Source organism: Belonocnema kinseyi, chromosome 6 (assembly GCF_010883055.1).
Source record: "Belonocnema kinseyi isolate 2016_QV_RU_SX_M_011 chromosome 6, B_treatae_v1, whole genome shotgun sequence".
Lineage (NCBI taxonomy): Eukaryota > Metazoa > Arthropoda > Insecta > Hymenoptera > Cynipidae > Belonocnema > Belonocnema kinseyi.
Window position 1 is genome coordinate 93,556,896 of NC_046662.1, and position 17,964 is coordinate 93,574,859.

At 32.2% G+C, this 17,964-nt stretch overlaps 1 protein-coding gene across 3 annotated transcripts in view; it reads left to right on the forward strand.

Annotated features, from left to right (window-relative positions):
* LOC117174442 (5-hydroxytryptamine receptor-like) overlaps window positions 1–17,964 on the forward strand; it is a 554,399-nt gene that overhangs the window by 110,392 nt on the left and 426,043 nt on the right. For 2 of the 3 annotated variants that reach the window (XM_033363567.1, XM_033363568.1), the window contains exon 3: window positions 11,420–11,665. In XM_033363567.1, the coding sequence (XP_033219458.1) occupies window positions 11,422–11,665 (244 nt within the window). In that variant the 5' untranslated portion in view covers window positions 11,420–11,421. Of the gene's footprint in view, window positions 1–11,419; window positions 11,666–17,964 lie in introns of those variants that run through there. The other variant, XM_033363569.1, reaches the window with a different exon arrangement.

Genomic DNA, 17,964 nt, shown 5'->3' on the forward strand with positions numbered 1-17,964 from the left:
AACGGTTCTAAAGAAATAGAAGGTCAATTCTTGTATCGCCTCAATTTCTTCCTGTAATACGCTCCCGCCCTCAGTTGTAACATATACTTTTGCTAACATGATGCCAATAGTGCTTCAAAGTCAAAAAAATAAACAAATATTTTTTTGATCTTAAAAAAATGCGATTCTGTTGAAGCGAGCTGTCTTCTTAATTTTAACACATAATTCTCTTTTTTGATAAACGCAATATGCATATTGTCTCAATCATGTCAGATTACGAATAATATTACTCAATGCTATTCACTTAATGAGACCATTTTCTGTAGATTGGCATTGAGGGTAATGTCCATACCATCAATAGTTAGTTGAAATCATCAATCGCTCCTCTTGTATGCAGACATATATTTTCGAGAAAATGTTCTTTCCTATTGCTCATAACCACATGGATTACACTGCTAGTCTTGTGTCAATTATTTATGATCTTAATCATTTAATTCCCAAAAAAGTTTATATCTCTGTTTGAATGTAGTAGATTGCATATTATTGGAGACCCTCCGATAATATATATTATTGAATTATACATTTTTTAATAATATCAATTTATAAGAAACCAAGAAATATGTAACAAATCAGAATGCGTCCCGTGTAGAAATTTCCCCGGTTGCTCCTAATGCAACAAGGTTGCTGGTCGGATCCCGGCCGGGCTACCCCTGACTGGTTTTCATGGACAAGAACCGGGCGGGAGCCGGTCAACCTACATTTTTCTCGAATCACGTAGTCTGGGGCCGGCCGGTTACTGGCCGTGCCAACCCAGGTTATATCCCATGGTCGGAAGCCAGCTGGGCACTGGTCAGGTTAATGTTTTTGTAGAAATTACACATTTTTTAAGAGCCGTGATATTATCAAAGCCGTAATTATGGATGCTAAATGAATTATTATTTAAAAATTATAATTTAAAGATTTATTAGATCAGTGAAACAAAAATGAGCTTTTTTAAATTATTTTTAAAAAAACATTAAATTTTTTCGAATAATTTAACATTTTAAATTAAACTATTATCGATTCTGCTATGTGCAACAACAGAAATGATACAATTTTTATAAACTTCTCTATATTCAGACAATGTTTAGTCTGTGCAATTTCAAATTTACCGCCATATATAGCTAATTTAATGAAATCTATGAATTCCGGTCGTTATATGAATTTTGCAAATTCTGTAAATTCCAAAAATGCCTTAAATTCTATAAATACGGGCGTTATGTACAATACATTAACAAAATTGTTGGCTCCATCTGAAAACTTCTTTTTTTTCGGCAGCAAAAAGTGTTCTAAGAAATGATTTACACTTTTTTTAATTTTTCTCACTTCAATAGGCGTCGAGATTTCCAGCCGCAAGTATGATACAGAAGTTTCGCGGACTACTTGGCTTGTATTATAAAATTCCAATGCATGTGCGATACCGTACCAATGCCAGCATTTGGAAACTACAACATTATGTATTGTAGTGTTACCTGACGTTTCGGAAATAAACTTCCAATACATGTAGTGGAAATTTCGAACAGACATTTTTAACAGTGTATCTATACCTTTTCGTACGTTAAATGCGTACGTGTATCCAATTGAAAAACTTCATCAAGATAATTTGTAAATTCTGTTAAAATCTACTGAAAACAACGTTTTAAACTTATGATCTCTTAAAAACCAAAATTTCATATTCTTGAAGATGATCAAACTTTTGGAACTTTTGTCTAATAAGAAATTTCATGATAATAGTTTCGAAAAACATATATTTTATATCTAGCACAAATCTGCATATAACTTTTTGAATTTTTATCGAATTCAAAAATGTCATAAAGAAGATTTGCAAGTCTTTTTGACGTGTACCCGAAAATTTGACAAAGATTTCTAAAACTCTTAAAAAAATTTTATTCAAATTTTTGAAAAAGCTCTAACTTTATGAATTTTTGTTTAATCGAAAAATTTAACTGGCATAGTTTCTAAATATATTTAATATCTAGTCACGAATTCAAATGAAATTTCCTAATCTTGTAGAAAAATATTTTTTTCCTATTTTTTTTACATTTTCAAAATTTTGAAAAGTATGTAACTTTTATAATTTCCATCGAAATTAAAAATTTTTATTGGGATAATTTGCAAGTCTCCTACCTATCTATAAGAAACTTTGACAAAAATGGGCAAAACATTCAAGTTTTGAAAATATCTAAATTTTTTAATTTTGGTTGGCAGTATCAAAGGCTGACTCGAATGGACAAATCCTTAAAAAGTTAGCAGACAGACACCGATAAAATTGTATGATTTTCGGATTCTGTGAGTGCCGAAACGTAAAGATCCGTTAAAAACCAGAGATGGAAAATTTTGACGATTACATTACACTCTCAGGAATGAGAATTTAAAAATTACGGTGGTAAAAAATAGCTTTCATTACCATTTTTTTTCATTAAAATTCCGAGAAATTTTTTTGCCCCTATCTAATTGCTAGAGTTGACTATCTATTTTTTTAAGAACCACTGTAATGTATTGTGCAATATATCTTGGAATTTGTTTTGAGACATTTTTCATTGGTATTAGGGTCTTATGAAAATACTTAATTATAAAACATGCATTTCTTAAATTATTAGATTGGCAAACGTGTTGACCATGGATAGGGGTCCTCCTCAGTGCCAGATATAAGATTGAAACATATAAGATTTAAATGAAATTAAAATAAAAAGTTTGGCATTCAGTATTTGGTAAAAAATGTGTTTTCATGCATAAACTTAGTATTTATATGTCGTGCAGCTCCTCTCTATCTTACTCACTCTCTCTCTCTCTCTCTCTCTCTCTCTCTCTCTCTCTCCGCCTCTCTCTCTCTCCTTCTCGATCTCTCTTTCCCTCTCTTTCACCGTCAACTCCCTCTCTGTGTGGTCGTCCCGTTCCGTCTTAGAAGGATGAGGTGATCGCGGGGAAGTAAATCACTTCGTAATCCCATAAACACAAAAATCACAAAAACGTCGCACAGAGACACACACTTAAAGTTTGAGATGAAAGAAGCACACAATCAGCGATTGAGAATTTTTATAAAACATAATTTCTTTAAATATAAAAAGGATAGTTTTGTAAAAATTCTCACTCGCTGATTTTGTGTTGATTTTATATTTAGGTAATGAATATGTAAATCGATTTTTTTCGTATATGAAAGTTTTAATTTGTATGAATTGGAAACGTTGTAGGTAACTGGAAAATGACCAGAAACTTAGTTTTGTTTCTAGAGGCCCCCTAAAACATTTATATTGATAATTCGAATGCTAAGATAAAATATTTCATTACAGATAATTTTAAATATGTAAAATGATATACAAATTAATTATTTAATTAAATTAACCATAGCCCAGTTAACTTCAGTAAAATTATTATATCAATATTGCTGAATTCTCTGGAAACTCTAATGAATTATCTCTCACTGATTAGCTTTAATTGAATATAAATTTCACAGCATTAGGAAAAGTTAACTAGCTAAATCCAAACTTATTCAATGGTTTTTACAAGATATTTTTCATTTTCTGAGAAATTATTAAATAAGCCTGAGTAAATTGAATTTTGATTCAATACTTGTTTCATCAATTGAATCAGTTTGAGCAATGCAATTACTTCTAGAGAATATCAAGTAAAGTCAAGACGAAGGATTACTCGTTCCATTCAACGTCTTGTAATTCACACAGTAGACTCCAATTTACTTATATATCTTTTATGCTTTCTTTCACATTGCCTACAATATCCTTCAGTTATACAATCTAAATTAAAAGTTATATTAAGAATTCATAAAAGATAATAATAATAATAGAGATCTAAATAGAAAAGAAAATTCATAATGAAGACAAATAGCAAGCTAATATTTGTTGCTTTTGTTATATTTTTCTAATGTTATCATGGGAAAAAGCAGAGTGGTCTATAAACACTCAAATAGGAACATTTTTATAATAATGATAAAAGTATGCTGCAATTCCATAGAACTTGGCATTCGTAACTCGGTATTTTAATTATGACAAAAATAGTTATTCAAATTACTATCAAAATTCTGAATAAATTTGATGAAAACGTATAAAAAGACTTACTGATTGAAAGTCTATTTGATAAACATGTAAAGACAACTATAATAATGCTATGGTCATCGATCCATCCTGTTATATTTGACCTGAGATTAATGATGCCATGAATCCTTCATAAAGTTTCAATTTATTCCAAATATAAAACTTTTTTAGTAGATAAATCAGTGTAAGTATTCTCTAATAAGAGATACGATACGTTAAACTATTATTTTCGTGAAAACTTTTAAAAGACCACCCCTGAAACTTGAAAAAAAACCTTTTTAAGATCAAATATTATTTTGGTCAACATAGCGTCATCAAAATAGGTGTGGATTTCGGGGGTAAGCGTACCACAGAGTCAGACCCTCCCCTTTGGAAACCCAGACTTACATTCTAATGATTTTTTTGATGACCTTTTTCTTAGCGATGTTCCCAACCAGCTCTGTTGGCACTCTATCCGAAACCCTTGTCTGGATTCACCCCTGCCTCAAAAGGAGAATAAAACCATATTTTACTTTTAGGTATAACATTCTTATCCGAAATCAATATTTGTCTAGATTAAAAAAAATGTTAAAAAAAGTAAACAATGTTAATATGTAGCTTAATTTCTATTAATTTTAATAAATATTCAACACTCAAAATTTGATCTAATAACTGTAGGATTTCAATAAAAAGTGTAATAAATGATCACATATTTTTAGGGAATTATAGGGCATTATTTCTCAACTAAACCAATCCAAGAATCAAAAGGACTTGATCGGACTCCAAATTGTACAAAGTGTAGTCCCGTTGGATGGTAGTCTTTGGAAATACTGTTATTATAAGACAAAATTTTGCTAAAACTACGATTTCAATGGAGGATTTCAAGTCCTTTACATTGATCATAAGAATTTTTAGAAACAATCAATATATGACCTTCAAAAATGGAGCTTAAAAAAGACTTGATACCTTTTGAGTTTGTCAGATTGTTGTTTACATATTCAGATCAATGAAACGGTATTGATTTCATCTCAGAACTAACTGTTACAAAATGCGTTAAATACCCACAGTGCTGGTATATTCATAGAAAATTCTATTTAAAAAATAAAAATGTCTATTTTCCAACAAATCTATAGAAAAAAATTCTCAAACAATATTAAAAAAAAATATTTATCCATAATATGTCAACAAATTTGCTTGCCACTATTATTTTTATAAGAAAAAAATATTCAGAAATGAAATTGTTCATCTAAGAAATATCTAGAAATTTCCTTGAAACTATATTTGACAACACGCATAATTTTTATTTTATTCGTGAGAAAGTTTAATTGAAATTTATAAATTGAGGCTTTGGATGCAAAAAGGAGACATAGAATTATTTTGTTGGAGTGGGGAGGCCCCTGAGCACTTGAAAATAAAGCCTCGAATTTCAATTTTTAAGATATATATATACAATAAAAATGTAATGCCGCATCTTTTTCTCCTCATAAAAACAGTTCTAGCTTTTTTATTGTTCGAATTATTTACGAAAAACTGTTTTTTCTCTAATTAAAATTTTCTGAATTTTTTCACTTCAACTCACAACGAAATGGGAAGTTTTTAATTTTCTGTGATGAAAATTATCAAAAATATTCATTATTATGTTCTGCGACAGATGACGTAAGAGAAAGTTTAAAATGTTTATTACAAAAATTGTTAATAATTTTTTTCCGAGACGTTGCATAATTCGTGCACAAACAACTTCCAACGTTTTGGAAGTCAAGCGAATTTTAAACAAGCGAAAACTATCAGTAAGAATGTTGTTCAGGAGGGTTCAAGGACGTTTTCTGGAAAGTACTTAAGAAACTGTTGAAGTTTTCATTTTCTGGCGTAATAGATTTTCTCCCGCGTAGACTATGAGCCGGCCGGTAATCCGCTACTCCAGCGCAGCGTTAGGTACAAGTGTGTTTCACAGCCAGCCGAGTTTTTGTAATTAAAATACGAGAAATATGGAAAATCATGGTCTATAATAAATATTTCTTTTTCTCTTATGAAAATATTTAAATGTTGCCATTTCTAGGATTGTTTCTTTACCAAAAATGAAATATATCAGTGTAGTTAAGTCTGTGACGATCAGCAGAGCTCATCGTTAAAATATAATGTAATATATAAAAGTTGTTCGATTAAATTATCCTAATATCTATAAAATAAAATAAAAAAAATAAAAAATAAAATAAAATAATTTGAAACCTACTAATTGTTGAAAACGAAAGGAAAATGATAGTTTGTGGAAAATAAATGATCCTAAATGCAGCAGAAATGCGGTATCTAAAAATAAATTAATAAATTATTTCTTGCTTAATAGACATGAAAAATATCTTGAAAAAAATATTAAAATATTTTTCCAAGTATCGCACTAATGATAACGGTAATATTATTAAATATATACATTATTATTCTGTATGGAAAAATGTAAATCATGGAGGAAAATTAATATTTGATAAATATTACATTTTTGGTCCAACTATTTTTGAAAGCGCTGTTTGCAAAATTGAAAAAATAAAATAAAACAGTGCGGTTTTATAAAATATTGTTATAAATTCTTTTAAAAAACGCGTCGAAAAACCAAAATATGTAGCAATGTGGATAGTATTTTCAAAACTTATATTTCCCGTGAACAAACTAAATGGTTGTCTTTTACATCAGAAACATTTTGGTGAAATGAAAATCGTTTGGATAAACAAGGAAACTTGAATTTTATAAACTGAAATACGTTATTCCTTGGAAAAATTTGTCTCATTATTTTTTATATGGAGAGTTGTAACATAATTATTATCTTTAGTACCAAAATATCAATTTATACATTGATTTATACAAAATTTGGCTGGCTGTGAGATATACTTGTACTTAACGTTGGAGTAGCGGATTACCGACCGGGCCGTAGTCTACGCAGGAGAAAATCCATTGTGTCAGCAAATTAAAACATCAACAGTTTGTTAACTACTATTCTAATTAAACTTAAACTCTCCAGAAAACTTCCTTGAACCTTCCTGAACAACTTTCTCACTGACAGTTTTCGCTTGCTTAAAATTCTTTCGACTCCCGAAACGTTGGAAGTTGTTTGTGCACGAATTATGCAATGTCACTGAAAAATTATTAACAATTTTTTTAATGAAAATTTTGAACTTTCGGTAACGTCATCCGTCGCAGAACATGATAATGAATATTTTTGATAAGTTTTATCACAAAATATTAAAAACTTCCCATTTCGTTGCGAGTCGAAGTGAAAAACTTAAAAATATTTTAATCTGAGAAAAAAACAGTTTTTCGTAAACAATTCGAAAAATAGAAAAGACTACTAATTTTTTTATAAGGAGAAAAAGATGCGAAATTAAATTTTCATTGTGCATATATATCTTAAAAATTCAAATTCAAGACTTTATTTTCAAGTGCTCAGGGGCATCCCCACTCCAGAAAATAATTCTATATCTCCTTTTTGCATCCGAAGCCTCAATTTCACTTTCGAATTCATTAAATTAAGTTATTTTTGAAATTATTATTATATGATTTTCATTTTTCATCATTATTAAATAAATGATTTTCACAAACGGTTACTTACACATATAATCGCACGCTTTAATGCTTTAAAAAATCGAACTCGCCAAGGATTCGAATCCTAACTAACAGAAAGATTGTTGAAATCTCCTAATTTTGGTAGAGTAATATTATTTCAAAATGTTCTAATATTTTATAATAAAGAATATAAAAATGTATAAACAATTTTTTTTTTAAAGAATGTTTTCTACGATTTTCCATAATTTTACGTTTCTTGAGTTATATTGCAAGAAATGTTGATAAAAACATGATAATTAACATTTTTTTGAGATCATTATTGTTGAAATATCACAAAAATTTTATAAACAAATGCATTGGTCAGCAATTTTTGGACAGAAAATTTAATTATATCGATTATTTTTTTAATAAGGAACTTTATGATAATTCTAGCAAAATGCATAATTTATTGAATTATTTTATGATTTTTTTAAAAACATATTTAATAAACAAATACATTATTCGGACATTTATCGGCAGTAAAATTCTTTTTTTTTCAATTTCACTCCTTTCAATTGAGAACTTCAAGACAATTTGGGCAACATTTATTACTAGTTGCAAAAATTTAATGATTTTTTAGAACAAATATAATGAAAAAATGCAATAATCAGGCATTTGTTGACATAAAAATTCGATGTCAACTTTTAGAATTAGGATCTTCATGATAATTTTAGCATAATTAATCATTTTCTTGTTTTATTGTATAATTCTTTTTACAAATTTGATAAACAAATGCATTAATGAGGCATTTTTCGACTTTTCACACATTTTTAAAAACTTTTTCGTTGTCAAATACCCAAATAATGCATAGGTTAATTAAATTTTCTTAAAAGATCCAGAATGAATCAACTAATTATGAATCTTACGTGCAAAAATATTGATCTGGCCCCGATCGGGGCCATACCAGTCCAGATACGTTATATAATATTGGAGCATCTTCAATTATTATTACTCTATGCAACTTAGAGTATTTCAACACAGAAAAAATGACAATTTAATCCATCATATTTATTTATTTATTTATAAAAACATTGAAAGTCTGATTTAAAATATAAAAAAATATGACCGTAATTACAATTTTAAATTGGATAGGTTATTCACTTAAAAAATATTATGAGATAGAAAATTTAAAATAATTAAATTTCATTTTGACATTTTTAATTATGATGTTGTGTCACAAATTATATAAGTTTTTTCATTTTTGTAGATTTGAATTTCAAGTTTATAATTTAAAAGACATGTACTTAACAAATATTTACCTTCAAACGTTCATATTTTTGGTTAAGAATTTTTAATGGTTCATTTTGATTATTTATAAATTACTACGAGTAACATCAATTCGACCTCCTAATAATACGAGCAGTTTAACTCTGGCCGAAACCAGATTCATCGAAATGAAGTAGGTCCACTTTTATATTGAAAATTATACTTTTTTCAGGAAATTCATCTTTTTGGCTTTAAAATTCAACAGTTTTGTAGTAAATTAATCTGGCAGGTTTAAGCTTTATAGTGTATATTGTATAAGTTAAAAATAAAAGTATTTGGGAGAAAATTGATGTATTTTTTTAAAACTTCATCTTTCTGGGTAGAAAATTATTCTTTTTTGTTACTTACAATTTACAATTCCATGGTAAATTGTAATTGTGTTACAATTATTTTTTGTTTTAAAGAATCATAAAGAAACATTTAAAAATCATTTTATATAAGAGCGCCATCGGTAACCAATCCAATAAATTCAAGCAAAAATATTAATTATTACTAATTTATTATTGATGAATTATTTATTAATGGTTAATAAATTAATTATAAATTAATTATTCCTTATTTATTAATTCATTATTAAATAATTATTTTTTGGCTATGTAGGCACAAATTCAATTGCGTCGAACTTTTTTTTCTGATAATTTGTATACCGAAAATTGCTTTGATTTTAAAATCAATAGCAATATTTCACTTTAAAATATTTTTGTGTTATTCAAAGCCAATATAAATTATTTTGATGTCAACATGCCTTATATATTATTGTTGTAACATATTGCAAATACATGTGTGTTTGTATTTATATAAATATAGGTAATGCAGTGTATGTTAGATTGTCTGTCAACTCAGAAGAACTCTAGTAAATATTTTCACATTATAAAAGGCAGTACATTTTAATGAATGGCCAGATTAATATTTTGTAAATAGTAATAATTTTAAATATTTAAGAACAGTTATTAAATAATATTTTAGTTAATTTTCAATATTAATTTTAATAATTTTACATTTGAAAACTCTAAATATAATTTTAAATTATCAAAGAGTTTTTAGAGTTTTAAAATCGGATTAAAAATATTGTAGAGATTATAAGAGGTGTAAAGGAGAACTTAAAATCTACTGCAAAAATTTTGAAGCATATAAAAAGGACCTATATTTCGACCCGTGTGGATATCAGCCTATGAAATGATTTATATATCTGTTAATATCAGTAAAAAAAACTGTCTCGCAACAGTTTCTTAAAGATCTTTTATGCGTTTTTATGGGTAACTAGCATTAAAAAAAGTTTTACAATCTCATCATTTATGATTGCGAAAGAATTAGAATTGTCGGAAATTTGACATCACAGTTTTTCAACGGACCTCCACGTTTCGAGACCCCCTGAATCCGAAAATCAGGTTTTCACGATGGCGTCTGTCTGTACGTCCGGCTGTCCGTCCGTAAACACGATAACTCTCGAAAAAATGAACGAATCAAATCCATCTTTGGCAAACTTTTTTTAGATCCTAAAAGAAAAGACGAGTTCGTTAACCAGCCATTTTTGATAAAAATTCAAAAAGTGAGCGCATTTTGAAAAATTTTTAGACCACTTTTTTCTGAATTTGAAAGTTCTATGTATGGATTTTTATAGTATAAAAAGAACAAATAATTTATCCTAATGACTTTTTTCGATAAAAAAAAAATTCTCAGAGATATAGCGTTTTCAAAATTTTTTTAATCAACCGAAAATCACAATTTTAAGCCAAAAAATGCACGATATGAAAAAAAGTCAAGAGAAGAAAAACATTTCTTTTTAAAAGAGCTACAAGATTATTATGACAAATTTTTGGATTTTCTTCAAAAATTAAAAATTCAAATTTTGTTTGCACAAAAAATAATGAAAAATTCCATTTTGTAGACAAACTATGTAGGATACGAATGAAGACGAATTAACAAAAATTTTTATCCCAAAAAAGATCTACAATTTCGTTAAGAATTACTTCTTGATAGAACGCGTACCTTTTGTTTTATTCGTGAAAAATAACGTTGAAAAAAAAATAAAACATAAAAAATGTGTGGAAAAACGAGAAAAGTTACGAGAAAAAAATTCAACAAAACCTGTTTACAAATGCCTGTCGGAAATCGAGCGCGCAGCGCGAGTGTCACGATAAGAATGTGTACGTCAAAGCCTAAAGAGCTTTGAGAAATTTAATCGTTGACTATACTTAATTAAGTAAACAATTCAAAGGATAAAGACGCATATAAATACTGCCATCTAAAAGAGATTTTTTTGATCAAGTTTTTTTCAAGCATTCCAAATGCAAAGAATAAATATTCGAGCGCGAAGTTGGAGACTGAATCCAATCCAAATCGTAGTGGAAAATATGTTTTTTTCCCTCACAAGGTTCTATCCAATAGTATTACACTTGGACGAATTTAGGCCTGATTGATATGTGTGTTGTGCAGTTAAAAAATAATGTTCCTTTTTTTGTTGGTAATGTAATGGACACTCTAGTATAAAGGTGAAATAATTGGTTTTCGATGTACAGTAATGGGCGGCGAGAGGCTCTGGTGGACATGGGGAATGGCAGCACGTGGAACCGTACCAAATACCAGCTTGCTGGTCGCATCTGCAGGCTACATATGGAACGGTTCCGCAGAACAAGAGGTTTACAATGGAACCGAAAATGCCACCTCGACCTTCATCGGGAATTTCACTGAGGTACAACGTGACCTTGTCCTCATGATAGTCACCGCCAGTTTTCTCGGCCTTCTCATTCTAAGCACCATTATTGGTATGTATAAAATCATCAATGCTTATTCGTTTGGTAGATTTAATTTAGATTTGTAGTTCATGAGAATCCATAAAAATGTCATTCATATCTTTTTAATGTGGATTTTGATGTTTTCGACAAAAAAAGTTAATTTTGTAACACAATATTTATAATTACAATTATTACGAGTAAGAAAATTTCTTGAAATGTTAGTACAATGTTTTTGTTTAAATTATTATATTTCTTAAAATTTTATTAGAGACGAAGCCGACCCCCCGCTTAAGCGTGGATGTTTTTATATCTGTAATTCTATACTGCATAATATCCGTTTCAATCTGTGTCAACTCCAAACTCAATCGGAATAGATTCGAATCTATACCAATCCCACCTTTCATTTCGTGTCTCCACTCTGAAAAAACCGAAGGCTCATCTTGATACAGTTTTTAAAACCAGATTCAATTCCGAAATAATATAATGCTTATTCGTAAAACCAGTTTAATCCTTGAAGTTCAATCCGATTGAATCCAACACTAGACGGAATGAATAAGAGGGAATCCGAAGCCAATCATAGTAAATCAAAAACAGCTTTCAGCCCAACTTTCAATTCATTTTAATCTGTATATTAACATAATGTTCCATTTGGAACCACTTTTTAACCCTTCTTAATCCAAGCACTCAATCCAATGAATCAGATGCTCATCCTGAAACTGTTTTCAATCCTTCTTAATACGTACATAAACACCAACCTTAGTTGGATTGAATAGAAAATCACCTTTATATTCTTTTAATTCCGTTAGTTTAATCGGAAGTTATCATACAATCTTTTAAAAATTGTTATGAATACACCTCTTATGGAAATTTTTTTAATTTTAACAGTTTTCACTTATCTTTCACATGGAAAAATATTTGCAGTTTAAACAGAAAAATACTAAAAAACTAATTCAATAAAACTAAAATATATTTTGTTGTTGTGTAATTTTTGATTAGTAATAAATAGGGACAGATGAAGTAAGTTTTAGCTGGAGTTTAAAAAATTAAAAAACTAATTATGCCAATAAGTCCACTCATTTTCATTTCAAATGGGTCCTTATTATTTTTTTAACTTTTTTTTGAGTTAATCTGGTTTTTGATCATCCATATTATGTTTAGTGCTTAATGCGATGAAAATGCTATAAATTAATTCAATCCGCTACTTGAAACCTTCTGCGACGATGTTGTTAATAAAAAATTAGGAGCATAGTGTAGTTTGGTATTTGTCAATCGGCACCTCTGTCTTCGTTCTTAGAGGCACTTTTATTATTCTATATAATAGTATTTTTTGGTTTATTATCTTTTTTGTAATTGCTACAAAATGTTTACTTTTATTATACTTTTATTTGTATTATGATATATTTTGTTAACTTCTTCTCGGGTAAACCCGGTTTTTCGTCAAAGCTACGGATCAAGTCTTGTGACTGATCAGATGAAGATGTTATAAGTTAATTTATTACAATGTTTAAAATCTTTCGAGATGATTTTGTGGGTACCCGATTAGGAGCATAATGTTGTTTTCAGATCGTTTTTTACCGCTGCTATTCTTACACAGCAGCCACGAACGTTGGAGATGACAACAGGCGACTCTGGGTGCTTTCTTAAAGTTACCACCTTTCTCATAACTACCATTCTTTCTTACACTTACCATCATTTCTTAAAGCTACCGTCTATTATTATATATATTTCATTATATAGAATTTGTAGACTCATGCTGCTTCTATCTTAGAAGGTGAGAAAGAGAGTGACATTTACGCAAGACACGCAAGAGAATCTGAGCTATTTGGCATTGAGCAGGCTGCAGCCAGAACCGCCAGAACCATTCTTCAATAAATACACTCCAAGCTCAGAAAACCTATACCCCTTTGACCTCTAGGGAGGTATATATGAGGTATGCAAGATATAGGATCATGACTTCGATTTATTGCCATCATCTTGCGTGTTCTTCGTCCAAGTTACTTCAACTCATCGATGTTCCATTTTACTGCACATTTTGGGTTTCCGCTTGTGGTATACCAAAATATGCATATGTTTTTCCAAATCTAGGATATTGAATTGTACTTTAACCTATGAGTTAAATTTCCTGATCGTCACGCAATAATGTAGTTTATCGTATTCCAATGTGTAGGTGGACGCAGGTATACTTTTCCAGTCCAAAGCTCAAGCCAATCGCATTAGAGTACCTATTTACCGCCGCAGCAAGGATGCTAAGGTCATCTTTTAAAGATGTAAATAGTTAAAGGTCGTCTATGTATAAAAGTGGGTGGACCTTAAATTCTATTCTGTTTAGTTGCTACATAGTTGTCCATCGCTTTTGCCTCGGAGTATAATATATAGAAGCAAGAGGGAGATTGCAGGTAAGTATACGACGCCCTCCAGTAGACAATCCAAGTCCTGGATAGATTGCATCCATACCTGATAGAATCCAGGATAATGCACTTGTCTGTTAGCAGGATCTCCCTTTAAACTTACAGCCCTCTCTGGTATCTACGTTGTTCGACTATTGCACTCCATAGTGCAATAGATAGGCTGGATAGATGTTAATATCCTGTCTTTGTGGATGCCACTGAATAGCTTGTAGCTAGTGTTTTAACAAGTCAGGAGCCGGCAGTACTTTGGGATTAAAAAATCTCCGGTTTTAGAGATTAGTGCCATGCGACCTTGTACCAACCACTACGGGCTGAGTTGTTCTCCGTTTAAGAAAGTATTAAATATACTAGCTAGATGTTGCTGCATGGAATTGGACTCCTTCAACCAAAGCTGTTCTTTTAATCTAGCCCTGGCGCTGAAAAGTTCTTAGTTTCAGTGACATCATTCTTTATTTCTTCAGCAGCGCTCTTCGGCCGTTAAAAAAGCTCTTATTTTTTGCTTTCAGTGCTGCTTGATGGTCAACAATTTACACTTGTTTAGCCTGTTATTTGATCTGAACGCAATAAACATTTGATGCATGCCGTCTCGCCGTTGTAATTTTTAACTGAAGCTGTGCATTACACTCGGGAGTCTTGCTTAGGCGTACTGAAGTATCATTAATTATATTTCTGCTAAGCAGGGAGACAGCCTTCTCGTCACCTACACAGTTTAAATTGTAGAGATTAACATCTTCAGAGAGAAAATCGGGGAGAGCAGTATTAATTTTAGATAATTTTTCCAACCTGAGAAAGACTTTTTAGTACGTATTTCATCTCCTAGGTCTCATGATGACACAATAGGCTATCTGCAAAGGTGGTCTTTCTGGGTCTTGCTGGAGCGGGTGGTATGTTCGCTGAAGGATGATGGTCTTGTTCTATGAGATAAAGAGCTTCATATCCCCCTTTTTGTAAGAAAGATACCGGATACCTTAAATACTGAGGCATTTTATGAGAATATTCCGGGTGCATATTGACCAAACATTCACTCAACCTCTGCATGTATCCTCTTTGCGCCGGTGAAGTACCTGGCCACCAAGTAAGGATTTCCCTTCTGAGTTAGTCCAACCATTTAAAAATATATTAACGCGTTTATCAGGGTCCACTGCCTGGTCGTCGCATTGGTTAAGTCCTATTTCCACTCCCGACTGAACCATGGCCTCCATCCGAGAGATGCCTATTGTAAGTGGCACTGCGCGATACTGGCTACGTAACCGTATATTTTGTTCCAATGGGTTAGTTAGCCTAATTCAACCTGGCTCACTGCAAGAGCAAGAGCTCTGGGACTCTGGAGTGGCCATATATCTACGCCAAGCTTATTATTATGAAAATTTAAAATATTGTCACAGGTTAAAAACGGTTACTGCCCAAAATTTCAAAGGCATTATTTGGTTTAAGAGATGAATTTTATTTAATTATTTTGCACAGAACTATCCCGGTATATATCATCAGCCACGGACACATTTTTATAATGCAATCAAGTGATCTGATGAGAGCAGTATGCCCCGACATATTTGACAAAGCCTGCTTTTTACACCATCATTGACGGACTGGGTTGCAGTCAAGTACACGATGGGGGACCTGCAGCTTAAGGTGAGTTCCGAACCATCAGCACCTCGGTAAATGTACATAGGAAAATTTTCAGAGGTACTGGCTCAGGGATCGAACCCCAGGCCTCTGAGGTGAAGTCCGAGCGTCTAAACAACTTAGCCACCGAGGTTTTTAAGAGGCTCACCGAGGCTCTTATTATTATTATTATAAAAAACATTTCCGTGTTGAAATGTTGTCACAGGCTTATACTGTCCAACATGTCAAAGGCATTTTTAGTTCGAGTTGGATTTTTTTATTTGATCATTTTGCACGAGGCTGTACCGGTATATATCATCAGTCACGGACGCATTTTTATAATGAAATCAAGTGATCTGATCAGAGCAGTCTGCCCAGACCTATTGGAAAAAGCCTGGTTTTTACCTTATCATTGACGGACTGGGTTGCAGTCAAGTACACGATGGGGGGAGCTACAACTTAAGGTGGGTTCCGAACCACCAGAACCTCAATAAAGGTACATTGAAAAATTTCTAGAGGTACTGGCTCAGGGATCGAACCCCGGACCTTCTGTGTTGAAATGTTATTACAGGCTTATACTGCCCAAAATGTCGAAGGCATTTTTGGTTAGAGTTGGATTTTTTATTTGATCATGTTTACACGGGGTTGTCCCAGTATATATCATAAGTCACGGACGCATTTTTATAATGCAATCAAGTGATCTGATGAGAGCAGTCTGCCCAGACATATTGGACAAAGCCTGGTTTTACCCCATCATTGACGGACTGGGTTGCAGTAAAGTACACGATGGGGGGACCTACAGCTTAAGGTGGGTTCCGAACCACCAGAACATCATCTTGCGATGATGTTGTAGGTATACAATATCGAGCGGCCACGAGCTTTGGAGGTGACAACAGTCACCTTTGGATGCTTTCTTAGAGATACCATCTGCCACTCCACGGGTTTTTAGTCGCTCGCTTCCTGATGATCAAGAAAGTTTCTTACAATGCGACAGGTGTTTAATAAAACCGCCTTCTGAGCTGCTGCCAATACCCTACTGACTCCTAAATGTTCAAGATGTTCAGTTCATCTTGCGTGCACATTGCCTGTAGCCAAAATCACAATGGGATGAATGGATGCATGATTCACATTCCTCCATATGATCTTTACTTCATGCCTTAACTCGCTATACTTGTGGATCTTGGTTGTATAGGTTGACTGCAAATTTCGGTTAAGCGAACAAGCAATGTCGATGATGTAGACTCTTCCACCTTTTTTTCGCATCACGATGTCAGGTCAATTGGCCCGGATGTAATGGTCCGTTTGGATAGTAACATCCAAATATAAGATGTAATCTTCGCTTTCTAAAACGGGCATTGGAATGTATCTATAGAAGGGCACCCATTCTTTTAAGAGTCCTAAGTTTAGGGCAAGTTTTTGATGTATAATGCCCGCTACATCATTATGTCTATGCGTACATTCTCTCTGAGCCATTACGCGACAGCCATCAATAATGTGCTTGATGGATTTGTTGGTATCTCCACATAATCGGCACCGGTCAACCACGTCTTGATGTAACACGTGTTTGCGATAATTTCTGGTGCTGACAACCTTGTCCTGTTTAGCAATGACGAATCCTTCCGTCTCTGGATACAGAACACCCTTTCTTAGCCAAATATTAGATGCCTCACTATCCACTTCACTTTGATCTAACGTGTTTTAGGTGCTCGCCATGGATGGCTTTCTGCCTCCATTGTATTTCTAATTCCTCTATGGTTTCTGCCCTGATATTCAAGGCCCCATCTCAGGACAAATTTAAGGGCGTGTATTGAAGATCCGCTTGACAGATGGTTCTGTAAAGCGCAACATTTCGTTTGCTGTTAAAATAGTCTCGTAACTGTTTATAATATAACTGTATAATTATTATTATTATAAACATTTCCGTATTGAAATGTTGTCACAGGCTTATACTGCCCAACATGCCGAAGGCATTTTTGGTTAGTTGGATTTTTGTTTGATCATTTTGCACGGGGCTGTCCCGTTATGTATCATCAGTCACGGACGTATTTTTGTAATGCAATCAAGTGATCTGATGAGAGCATTCTGCCCAGATATATTGGACAATGCCTGGTTTTTACCCCATCATTGACGGACTGAGTTGCAGTCAAGTACACGATGGGGGGACCTACAGCTTAAGGTGGGTGCCGAACCACCAGAACCTTCGTAAAGATACATTGAAAAATTTCCAGAAGTATCGACTCAGGGATCGAACCCCGGACCTCTGAGGTGAAGTCCGAGTGTCTAACCAACTGAGCCACCGAGGCTCTATTATTATAGATA